Genomic DNA, 13,429 nt, shown 5'->3' with positions numbered 1-13,429 from the left:
CTTCAGTATCACCTATATGCCGATGATATTTAACTTTACATCTCTTCTCCTGATCTCCCCCCCCCTCCTCTCTCGTGTATCTGACTGCCTCTCTGCCATCTCTTCTTGGATGTCCTCACGCTTTCTTAAAATTAACATCGCTAAAACCAAACTCATTGTTTTCCCTCCATCTAAATCCTCATCCCATCTGGATCTCTCCATAACTGTTAATAACTCCACCATCTCCTCTGTTCCCCAACTCCGCTGCCTGGGCGTCACCCTCGACTCCTCGCTCTCTTTTGCCCCCCACATTCAATCCGTTGCCCAATCCTGTCGCTTCCAACTTCGCAATATTGCCCGCATCCGGCCCTTCCTTTCTCATGAAGCAACCAAAACCATTATCCATGCTCTTATCATCTCCAGGCTGGACTACTGCAACCTTCTCCTCACCGGCCTCCCCGGCTCTCATCTCGCCACCCTTCGTTCTATACTCAATGCAGCTGCGAGGCTCATCTTCCTTTCTCGCCGCTCCTCTTCTGCCTCACCTCTCTGCCATGCCCTTCACTGGCTCCCCTTCCCCTACCGTATCCTTTTCAAACTTCTTACCCTCACCTACAAGACCCTCTCCCACTCTACTGCCCCCTATATCTCCAACCTTCTCTCCATCCACACTCCTGCCCGGTCCCTGTGTTCGGCCAATGACCGTCGCCTCTCGTCCACTCTGATCACCTCATCCCACTCTAGAATTCAAGACTTCTCCCGAGCTGCCCCCCTCAACTGGAATGACCTCCCACGCTCCATCCGTTTGTCCCCTAACTTGTGCTCCTTCAAACGGGCACTCAAAACCCATCTCTTCCTTAAAGCCTACCAGCCTTCCACCTAACCCTCTCTCCATGTTCACTCCCATCCCCTTGCTCCTCCTCTGTTGGGGTGCACGCTTGCTCCCTCCCCTCTGACTCCCTTTGTGCCGGCTGTCTGTTTCCCCTCCCTTTAGGATGTAAGCTCTTATGAGCAGGGCCCTTCTCCCTCCTGTCTCTCTACCTTCTCTTCTGCTCCTACTCCATTACATCTGCTTTGCCTGGAGCCTCTGAAGTTTTGGTACTAGTTGTTTATTGTTCTGTACTGTTATTCCCTGTACTGTCCATTGTTTGTACTGTGTTCGGCGCTACGGAAACCTTGTGGCGCCTTATAAATAAATAATAATAATAATAATAATAATAATAATAATAACTCATATTCTTCACCCCCATGTCTTGTTAGGTCCTGCCATCATGAGAAGAAATATGCTATCAACACCATCACACTAAGTGATTTGTTGGCATGTACACAAAGACAGGCACAACTGTGCAGAGCATGATGAACAAGCTGCCTGCTGGCTATGCCTTCACATTACAAAAGCTAAAAAACACAACAAAACGTCACAGTATCTTATTAAGTAGGCACCACCCGACTGCATCTACAATATTTTATGAATATAGGACATGGTGCAAATATTAGGCAATGGTAACAAACTGAAATACAGTGCCCCAAACTCTTTGGAAGAGATTATCTGCGGATAATAAGATGAGCAGTTTGAAAAATTTGTAAATAGATCTCTGACTGAAGAGTGAATGTGTAACAATACATGTTCTATAGAACACATCTATATAGCACATCTACATAGAAGTTAAAAAAAATGATTAGTAGAAAAGTAATGTGACACAGTTTCTATTTATCTTTCGAACAGCATATCACTTAGTAATAACAAACTGTTTAACAATGTTTAAAAAATAAATGTTTTGTTAATAATTTTGCATTGTATACTATCATGAAATTAGGGCTGTATTACCATATATGAGAAATAGGAACACATTACAACTATGGTGGGCAGCACAGTTTTATTTTTATTTTGTTTTATATTTTATTTAAAATTACTTTTTTAGTTTTGATTTTTATTTTTCATTACTTTACCTTTAGCTGTGCAAATAATGTTTAGAGGGATGTTGATGATAGCGGTACGATAATGTGGGATGTATAGACACTAATGTTGTAATCACCTGGGGGCGCGATATTCTGAGGAACACCATTGAATCTACCCCATATAGTCTTGTATATACCCTGACGTTTTGCCAACATTTTGTAGGTTAACTGAACAGGATTAAGTGCTGATATACTGATAACCTGTTAATGTCACTTATGAAAAGTGTTTTGCTCTCCTAAATTAAATAGAGCATTTTACTGCTGAAATACATATGTCTGATAACAAGGTATGTCATCTCATGCCATTTTAATCTACAATGAGCTAAGCAACTTGAACCCGCTGATATATAACAAATATATGCAAGGTGTAAAAAATAAAATAAACTCAAAATTTGTCACACTTTATACAAAATATTTTGCACATACACATTCCACTAAATATATCTAGCCTGCTGAGGTATAAACCATATTGTATGTGTGATTGAAAGGTAATTTTAAATAACAGGTTAATATATAAAAACCAAGCTAAATGTTAACTGCTAGATCTGCCTTGTGATTGGGTTACAGCTCAAGCCAACTTTTCTGAGCTTTCTTTGTATCCATTGTGAAACATAGTGTATAAATGACACAAGCACTGCAGGGACCCCAGTATAACCAGACGGATAGTGACTGAGGGGGACTTCTAAAGAAAAAGCCATCCTTGCAAAATATTTGCAATTCAAATCAGAACTGATTTAACCTACTTCAAACCACTGACCCCAGCATTTATTGACTAATCACTGCTAATAATGGTTTCAGACTGTCAGTCTAGCAGATCCTCCTCACCAGAGTTGGAGAGAACAGAAAGCCCCAACTTCATGGCTGGGCAAATGTTCCAGAAACTGTGTGCGGGACAAAGAATGCCAACTCTGGGAAAAGTAAGATCCAGCAGAAGAGAGAGTCACGAGAGCCTACATGATCTGCGTCTTAAGGTGAACAGTCGTGAACGACAACGAATGCATGACCTTAACCAAGCTCTGGATGGTCTACGGGAAGTTATGCCATACTCTCATGGGCCATCTGTACGTAAGCTCTCCAAGATTTCAACCTTGCTGCTTGCTCGTAACTATATCCTTATGCTATCCAATTCACTGGAGGAGATGAAGAAGTTGGTGAGTGATGTATATGGTGGTCACCGTCTGCCTGCCTGTACAAGTTCTTTACATCTCCAGCATATTACAAGTCTACCACCTGTTATGCGCACAATGCCACTCTCAGATGCCAACAGTTACATGGGATTGATGACTCCAGAAGTTCACCGCACCCCAGCTTCTCACCATTTTTCAGAACTACTTTGCCATTGCGCCATGTGCCAGCCCTTCTCTCACCAACTGTCAAGGACTGTATCCAACCTGCCAGCTTCAAGACCAGGCAAATTATAGATAGTATGCTGCTATGCTTGTCTGCCAAATGTTCCACCTAAACTCTCATTTCCTCTATAAATAAGCTGCTTATACCTGATGTTGAACAATGAGTAGTTTGTGTCTATATGCTAAAGACAATCTAAAAAACTATTATGAACAAGATTTGTTTATTTCTGTAACCCAACTGCAGAAGTTTCTAGTAAATGTAACATTAATTACTTCTCTGTAGAACATGTAACTGTCTATTACAGAGGTCTTGATGTCCTATATTTTTCATTGTACAATGTAGTCATTTTTATAAATAAAATGAAAAAAAAAATACAACTGTGAAGTTTATTTTTGACCTGAAAATCCAATGCTCTAGCTATTTTAACCAATATGTTAATTATTTGGATTTTGTAGTTGCTTTATTATGTATAAGATCTACCTGCACTACAATAAGCTCAATAAAATAAAACAAATAATTTCCAAAGTGCAGCATTCCTGCTTGAAAATGACATGTACATTTTTGTCTCTTCCTAAAAAAATACAAAATTATTGCTGTTAGAAAATATTGTTTTAATTAAATAGTAGATGCTTGTGACAGACTGTAAAAGCAATCATAAATATAGGTATTCATGCTTTGGATAAACATGTCTCTTATGAGAATAAACTATCAATGACTAAGATAAGCAGTCTATTAAATTAGCCTACAATGTTTCAACATTCTACATTTGTACTGGAGCTTGTAATACTGATATAAAGATGTGTGCATGTTGAAATTTATTACACATTACAATCACATCTTACCTTGCTCTTGTTACTACTTATTTTCCAATTGCAGTTGCCTGTGTTGGAATCATAATTTGTTTATTTTCATCAATTAAAGGTGTTTTAAAACTTTTGGACAAAACCCCCCCTTAATATCAACTGTCCCAACCCCTATATCAAACCAGGAACCACAATTACAAAAATCCAAAAATAGCTCATGCCTATAAAGAGTTCAGTCTGTCTAGTCCTCTTCAGTACAGCTCCACAGAGATCCTTTGAAGAGGACTGGGTGGATTGTTGTACTGCAATGGGCAGTTTGTTCAACAGCAATGTAATAAATGAACACAGTGCTCTCATAGGGAAACATGACAGTTCATGCTCTTATATATCACAAATTACATTGGCTGTCAGTAAGAGTGCCAACTCACCAACTTATTAAGTTATCCCAGCTAGAGCAAGAAAGGAAAAAAATGAGCTGCTCTACAGGCTGGCATTAAGTTGGGATCTGGTGAGTTTTCAACCTTACTGACATCTATGCCAAAAGTGACGTTTACAAAAACTGAATTTTTTTCCTAGCAGAGTGCTGTGTTAATTTGTTACATTATCATGTGGTCCAGCTCCCAGTAACAAGAGGTTTCAGGAGTGATCCGCCTATTTGCTATATGGGGGATAGGGCAAATAAAATTAATTCTGTTCCAAGAATGGCAATTTAAAAAAAACCAAAACACTGTTTGAAATATCCAAGTCAGCAACAAATTGCATAAATAGCTTGAAAATTATTCTCGTGTATGCCTGAAAATACTGTATACTCATGGTTATCCCAGAATGTAAATGAGCAAAATAATGTTTGATATTTTAATGGCTTAATTTATCCCAATTTTTCAATATTGTGAAGTCCATCAAAACAGGGTAATTTAATATAAAGTATTGTTTAGTCTCCTTACTCTGATACGCTAATGGTTGTCCACTGACATACACAATTAGCGTTTATCCTCACCCTTGGAGTATGTATAGCACAAGTTTAAAAACCTGATATATACAATACAATATAATGTGTCAGATATAAACTTGAATAGAATAGTGGCACATTTGGGACAAATTACGATTACATTTTGCAAAAGATCAGGAAAGCAACCATCGAACACCACAGATACATAGCTTCAGACAGCACAAATCCCAAGGTGACATATGAGAACAGTTGCTGTTTCAAGGAATAATTTATAGCATAACCAATGATGAGGCATCTGGCAACACCAGCACCAATGAATATAGCAGCAGCATCAATGTGACTGTTGAGAGCACTAATCTGGAATTCCCACAGTACCAACTGGGTGCATGGTTTATGTGTCCCACTGAGGAAAGTAGCATTTAGTACTATTTGGCATCTCCAATTAGGTTTACCAGGTCTGACATTTAATATTAAGCACTTATAAAAGACACATGGTGCAAACATTCATCTTAATTGAGAAGCAGCCATGCATCATGTCTCTTTCATATGCCGTGAGAGGGGGGAGGGGCTAGTGTGGTGGCTGGCTGACGTCCACCACATGACACATGACCCATGTGCTGCAGAGAGCGCGCGGCGCGGATGGAAGGTGAGTGTTATTAGTGTGTGTGTTTTAATAAAAAAGGGAAAGATAAAATACCTGTACAGTTGTAAATCCCATCTTATTCCCGCATTGTGCACATTTATCCAAATAAAAATTGATGATTCTGTTGACAGCTGTTTAGTATTTTACAAGTTGATTGATGCTATCTATAGTTGTCCCATTTGATGGCTGATTGCATCAAATTCATTGTTTGATTGTTGCTTTTTTTATATATAGATTGAGTGTTAAGTGCATAAAAAAACAGCAGAAAGAACAATTTAAGTTTAAGTTTTATAATGGACATCAAAGGTAATTTACTTACTTGTAAGATATGTAGCATACCTACTTTTCTACAAATATGTATATTTATTCGTAAACATAACAAGATCCATGCCAAAATTACGCATTTGGGAACCTTTTTCCATGCACACATGAGTTTGCATGACCATTTCTGGCGTTGTGGCACGCATGGGATTGTGCATATTAAAAAAAAATACAAATGTCAGTTCTCTTTTCTTTATTAAATTTTCAGTTTTTCTCTTAAATAGCTGTGCGGATTGGTGTAAAAGAGAGGTTTTGAAGCTCTGTGAATGAAAAGAGTTGATTATGTTATGTTTTGTCAATGCAGTGTGTGGTCAGCATATATATGTGTGTGTGTGGGGGTCAGCATATGAATGTAGCTTGTGTGGGGGCCAGTGAATTAATGCACTGTGTGTGTGTGGGGGCCAGTGAATTAATGCACTGTGTGTGTGTGTGGGGGCCAGTGAATTAATGCACTGTGTGTGTGGGGGGGGGCCAGTGAATTAATGCACTGTGTGTGTTTGTGGGGGCCAGTGAATGAATGTAGTGAGGGAGGGAGGGTGGTCTTAATATAATGTAGGTAGGCTATTAATTTAATTGTGGAGTGCACGTGGCGGCTAATTATTGGGTGCTATTTTATTTGTGGGGTGATGGTGGGGCTATTTAATTTAATAGTGGGTCCTATGAATTTAAGATGGAGTAATTGGACCTTTAATTTAATGCTGGGGTGGTGAGCTATTAATTGATTGTGGGGCTGTTTGGGGAGAATGAGATCTATTTATTAAATGTGATTATTAATTATTTAATGCCTGGGATTGTTGTGGGAAATGCTATCTAATGTCAGGGTTGGTTGGAGAGAAAGAGATCTATTTAGCAAATGTGAATATTATTATTTTAGTGTTGTGGCTGGAGGGAGGCCTAATTATAAAACGTGAGTGCTATTAATTTAACACTGGGACTGTTTGCAGTTTTCTAAATTTTATGTACCCATTTTTTTTCCCCCCAAATAGGGCCTCCAATATTCCAGAATGCAGACAACCAGCAAATGAGCTAAAGACACCAGCAGCCACAAGTGGTGACAGTGACAAGAACAGGTAGGAGAGAGCAGTACAGTCTGCCAACTGTCCTGAATCTGGTGGGACAGTCCCGAATTTGGGTGACTGTCTCGCTTAGAACAGTTGGAAGGTATGTCCCGCTTCACCGTGTACTGCTCGTGAAGGCAGAACTGTGTGCACCCAACAGTAGTGCACACTGTATTGCCTGTTTATTTGTCTAAAATGATAACCATGCTACATCATAGGAGCCCCCCTGCCTTAAGTGCCCCGGGCCCCCCAAAGCCTTAATCCAGCTCTGTATGTGAGGGGCCACTGTGTGTGTGTGTGTGTGTATTATGTGTATGTGAGGGGCTACTGTGTGTGTGAAGGGGGAGGCCCAAACCAATATCTTGCCTAGGGCCCCATGAGGTGTAAATCTCGCTCTGATAGATATATATATATATATATATAATCATGCATTTGCAAATATGTGTAACAGAATTCTTTCAGTAAAGTTCTAGCCAGTGTGCTTTACTCTGCTTGAGAATGAGGTCTCCTGTGCCCTGAGTCTGCTGCAGTCCTGACCGTGTGCACCTTTCTTCATCTCTCCTCCTTCTCCTGTGTGAATGGTGGCTGAGGGGATTGGACTAAGACGCAGCGTGTAAGTGTATGCTTGCTTGGCTAGATGACCAGCGCAAACTACACACCGCTACATCGCTGCTGGTGAGGTCTCACTACTCACTGTTCCCCCCCCCTCTCTCATTTTACCACAGTGGGAGGAGGTGCCCTGCTAGTGCCACTGCTAACGAGATCTAAGCAGGCTTTGCTAGACGTGCTACATACTGTGCTCAATATTACAGGTTGAAAGAGCCATTACCTCCCGGCTTCTTTGGGAGCTTCCACAATTTCTCCACAATACTAGTGACTATCTGGCAATTTAGACTGTGGTGCTCCTCCATTTTATCTACCTGTCAGTTCCTTTGGGCTGTTGGGAGAAAGCTGTGCTGCCATCTGCTGGATCAGTGACATTTTGCTCTACTCGTGGTATCTTGGCATATATTGAATCTGTTACTCCTTCATTATAGTTCTATGTAAGCTCTTCTCGGTTTGCGGGTGTGGGGCTGTGCTACCATCTACTGGACTTATGTATTACTACAGGGCTCACTTTTTTGCCTTGCTGGCTCTGGTGCCTCTTGGCAGCTGGTGGACCTATCACCTCTTCCGACAGAGACCAATTAATAAACCTCTTTCCCCTGGAGTAACAGCAGTGTCTTAGCTCCTCCCCTTTCATTATCCTGAGCTACAGCCATGGGGAAAAAAACTGTGGCCCCCGTGGCCGGAAAACTTAAAAAGTATGCACTGTTATGGCTCTTCTACCACCGCAGAAGCTGCAGGCGCCTGTAGGTTGCCCACGGAACTCACTGACTCACCTCCGCCTCCTGCAGATGACACCTCTTCCACTTAGCAAGTTCTTTGGCCATTACCTCCTCAGAGAAGAGGTTAAGGATAGCATTGGGGAGAATTAGGCAAACCTCTCCCTTATCTGTCAGGAAATTAAAAAGATGAGGGAGCGCATAGAGGCTGAGCAACAGATATCTATGCTGGAAGCCACTACGGCGCCCATTAAGCAGGACATGGTTAACATCTCAAAACAAAAACCATCGGATCTAGAGGACCGCTTGCGCCGTAACAATTTACGCTTTGTTGGCCTCCCTGAGAGAGCGGAAGGCTCCAATCCTTCCTCGAATCTTGGCTCATAACTGCATTCGGAAAGGAGGCCTTTACTGCACAGTTTGCAGTCGAGCAGGCTCACTGCCTACCTCCCCAGCCCCCACAACCAGGTGCTCCAGCTCGAACATTTATAGGTATACTGTTTCACTACCAAGACAGAGACGCTGTTCTCCAGCTGGTAAAGACCAAGGGCACACGTAAATATTAAAATCAACCTGTGTCAGTCTTCCCTAATTTCGCACTTAAAGTCCAGAAGTGTAAAGCCCAATTTGTCCAAGTAATGAGGAGGCTTTGAGACCTGCAGCTCCTATTCGCAATGCTATTTCCTTCCTGGCTACATGTGGTGGTGGATGGCCAGACGCATTTCTTTCCTACACCCAAGGAGGCTGGATGGCAATTCTCAAGCTGATCACAAGGTGACACAGAGAAATTTAATTCATACTGTTTCTTCTTATTCAGATCTAGGGCAGGGGACCTGCTAGTATAGTTATGTAGAATGTTATACTACGAGTTCTTTGATTTTCAGAAATGTTTTGGATGCAGTGTGTGAGGGCTATATATCTTGGGAGAGCTCCTTGTCACAAGTTAGTAGCAGATATTTCTTAGGTTAGTTAGATAGTTAAGTTACAGGCTGTTTATGGGATTAAGTGTACCCATGTATTTTTGTTACGTATGGGGTGGGGGTGGGTTGGGAAAGGGGTTAGTTTGTTAAGGGGTCCTAATGACCGGGTTATACGATCCCTGGTCCTAGCACAGACAAAAAAGTACAAGCCTGACATAGCCTGGTGGAGACTCATTTGCTTGGAAGTCGTGTTTTGGCCTTTAAGAAGTCCTGAGTGGGATGAGCCTACCACTCTGTCCACTCGACACATTCTCGAGGGGTGTTGGTATTGGTGAGAAAAAATTTACGATTTGTGCTTGAACTGGTGCAATTGGACTCTTATGGTCACTCTGTATTCCTCCATGTTCTGATAGACAATTCTCCTTCCATATTGGTGACCGTTTACATCCCTCCACATTTAAACACCGAGGTGCTCAAGAAGGCCTCCAAATTTATTGCACTTTACCTGCGTGCTCCTGTAGTGTGGATGGAGGACTTCAATGCAGATATGGACGCTGGTCATTGACAGGTGGAGGGAGACGTCCCCGATAGTAAGTTAGGGTACCTTCCCCATTGCCAAATTAGTAGCAGACTTGGGACTGTTTGATATTTGGAGGGCTCGCTTCCCCTCACAGTGAGTGTTCTCCTGTTACTCCTCCTCTCATCACATCTTTTCCCACCTTGATCTCTAGTAGACTGACCCCCTTTATTCGTGAAATTCGCCATTTTCCAAAGGGAAAATCCGACCACTACCCTGTGCTACTGGTCGCTGCCCTTTCCCCAAAAATCGGAATCCAATTCTGGAAATCAAACCCATTTTGGCTGACACTCATGGGGGCGGGTAGTTATCTAATTGCGGACTGGGAGGGTTTCTTTTCTGTAAATGTCACCACAATTAGGCCACCGTTCTTTTGGGATGCCGTTAAAGTCTACCTCCAGGGTACTCTGATCAACCGAATGGATTGTCATAAGCGGTTCTCTAGGGAGGAGAAATCTGGCCTGGAGCAGAACTGTCTGGATTTTGAGCAGACCTATCTAGCCACATGGTTGCCAGCTGACCGGCTGCCCTGGTTACATGCGCAGAAGGCATGGGCCCAATATTTACTAAATCTAACCGCCGAATTCTCTTCTTCAGACAAGCCCTGTATGCACAGGGGGCCAAGAATGGTAGTTTCATTGCGCATTTAACTAGGACGGAGCTGCAGAACAACACTGTCACCGCCATCTCTGACTGGTCAGGAACCACCCACTTTCAAAGGGAGCGTATTGATATTGTTTTCCGCACTTATTATTCCGATTTGTACCCCTCCCGGGTAGACGACTCCGCACCTCAGTTGCACGAGTATTTGGCTTGGGTGCGTCTCAACAAACTTCCCGGAGGATGTGGATTGCCTTGAGACTCGTATCACTGTGAAGATTTAAGTGGCCATAGTGTCCTTTCCCTGCGGTAAAGCACCGGGGGTTGATGAGCTGCCCATGGAGCTTTACAAAAAATTTGATGAAGTGGCCACTCTGCCGCCGTCCATGTCAGAGGTGGTAATAGTTGTAATCCCTAAGGTCTGTAAAGACCTGCTGTTGCCCGAGTCCTACAGGCCTATCTCTTAGCTGATTCATGAAGACCAGATGGACTTTTTGCCCAGAAAATCTACATCCATCAACCCTAGATGATTGTTTACTCACTTACAGATGCTGATGGGGGGGGGGAGGCAAGAGGATGGGGCTGTTGTTGTATCCCTTGACAGGGCCAAGGCATTTGATTCAGTGGAGAGCATTTGTGGGCAGATTTGGAATTGGCCTTAGATGTCTTGGTGTCCAGAAATAGTACTAATGGCCACACTACCTCTCCTTTTGATCTGGGCAGGGGCGTGAGGCGGCGCCCTCTCCCCACATCTGTTCATCATAGCTATCAAACCATTGGTGTGCCTGACAGGGTGCTTTATGCCGACAATATGTTCTTTTTCCTGAAAGACTCGGAGATGTCTGTAGTCATGCTGTTGAGGCTTGTGGATGAGTTTGATGGTTTTTCTGGCCTGAAGATCAACTGGTTCAAGTCTAGTATCTTTCCTATTGGCAGGAGACTCCCTGCATCTACTGCCGCGTCCCTTTCATTTCAATGATTGTTAATATTTAAATACCTGGGTATATCGTTCACGAATCTGGTTGCTGACTATATCCTGTTGAATTTTGACTCAGTGATTAGCTATCTTCAGGCCAAGATTTCCATCTGGATAAAGCTACCCCTGTTCATGTCTGGCAGAGTCAATCTAATTAAAATGGTCCTTCAACCAACATTTCTATACATGCTGCACCACTTTCCTATCTCCTGAGATGGCTTTTTTTCCAAATTAACATGCACATGTACTCTATGGTCTGGGGGGGAGAGGCGGATGAGATTCAGGGGTCTTGCCCTTCCAGATTTTAGTGTCCACTACTTTGCTGCATAGTTGGCACATCTCCGGCGGTAGCTAGGGGATTCCCCGATGGATGACTTGCTGGGCTCCCTTGCTAGGGGGACAGGATTTGAGAGGCCACCCATACAGGCCCTACTGGGCACCCAAGTTATAAGAACTGTTCCTCCACTCCTCTGACTAGCTTTGTTGATTTGGAATGCGGGGGATGTTGGATAGTATGGGGATAGACTGACACTCTGCTTTGGTTTAACACCGCTCTACCAGAGCACTTTAAAGTACGGCAGCTCCCCCATTGGCGAGCTACGAGGGTCATTTCGCTTGGACAGCTTACTCTAATGGTACCCTCAAAACGTTTGCTCAGCTGTGGCTGGACTCCCCCCTGCCAAACTGCCTATTTTATAACTATTTGCAGCTCTGTCACACTCTGATGTCACAGTTCGGCCAAACTCCTCTCTCCTTCTGCCTGGACCCTCTTTGTCTGCTTCTCCAGCAGGTGGGCTCATCTAAGACTATCTCTTTACTTTATGCTAAAGTCCGCTCCCTCCTTACTGCTGATAATCTGGATGGGCTACGTCTGGGATGGGAGACTGATTTGAGGCCCTTGGACGACAAAGACTGGTGATTTATGCTCAATAGTGCTAAGGAGGCTACCCCTTGTACCAGATATAGACAAGTCCAATTGTACATTCTACAAAGAGTTTGCTATTCTCCACACAGGCTGCTCCAGATGGGTGCTAGATCTGACTTGAATTGTCCAAAATGTGGGGATACTTCTGCCACCTTTTTGCATCTGTTCTGGGGCTATCATGTGGTTGGAGACTTCTGGTCGAGGGTGGTGAAGGGCATACGGGACGCTGGTATTGAAATTCCCCTGAAGTTCCCTAGGACTTGTGTGTTTGGTCTGGGGGAGGATCTGTTGTTGGGGAGGAGTGTAACCTGCTATGTTATTAATTTCCTAGCGCTGGCAAAAGTTTTTTTTAAAGGTTATTATCACTAGAGCATGGATGGCCCAGGACAGACCTCACTTTAATGACTAGGTAGCCCTAGTTAATGAAGCTGTAGGGCATGAGCGATTTGCTTACTGGCGCATAATTACTATGCCGAAATACTTTAGGTTTGGTCAAGATGGACTAAGTCTTTATATGCAATATGCTCATTGGCAGCTGACTTTGACCTTGACTGTTATTTCCTTATTACTGCAACACTGGTTCACTCACCCCCCCCCCTCCCTTTCAAACTTTGAATGGCAGTGGTCATCCCGCTGTCTCTCCTATGGGTAATGCTCTTGCTGTAGCATTGTGAGCAAGCAAGCTGGAACCCTTCTGATAGATCGGTGCATATTATTGTGGTTATGTTATGTCTCGAGAAAATGCGTTTGTTATGTTATATTGTACTAAGTAGCATATATTAGACCACTGTATGCTGTATGTATTGTAACTGTGTCTTATTTTTCTTTTATGTTTTCTTTTTCTGTACTGTCTTTGAAATCCAAATATAAATATTTGATTAAAAAAAATAAAAGTATATATATATATATATATATATATACACATACATATACACACATACATATACACACATACACGCACACATACATGAGATATATGAGACTCATGAATGCAAGATTTATTGTGAAGTTTACCTTTATCTTTGCAGTAAATATAATATAAAA

General features: G+C 42.5%; 1 protein-coding gene across 1 annotated transcript; it reads left to right on the top strand.

The window, feature by feature from the left end:
• The first annotated feature begins 2,608 nt into the window (after positions 1-2,608).
• LOC142139883 (uncharacterized) lies at positions 2,609-9,872 on the top strand. The gene is made up of 2 exons (XM_075197742.1): positions 2,609-3,348; positions 9,721-9,872. The coding sequence occupies exons 1-2, from the start codon at positions 2,727-2,729 to the stop codon at positions 9,870-9,872; spliced, it is 774 nt and encodes a 257-aa protein (XP_075053843.1). The 5' UTR covers positions 2,609-2,726.
• Positions 9,873-13,429: the final 3,557 nt, after the last annotated feature.

This window comes from Mixophyes fleayi, chromosome 2 (assembly GCF_038048845.1).
Source record: "Mixophyes fleayi isolate aMixFle1 chromosome 2, aMixFle1.hap1, whole genome shotgun sequence".
Lineage (NCBI taxonomy): Eukaryota > Metazoa > Chordata > Amphibia > Anura > Limnodynastidae > Mixophyes > Mixophyes fleayi.
The sequence above is the reverse complement of the archived record's forward strand: the minus strand, read 5'-3'. Positions and strand labels throughout refer to the sequence as shown.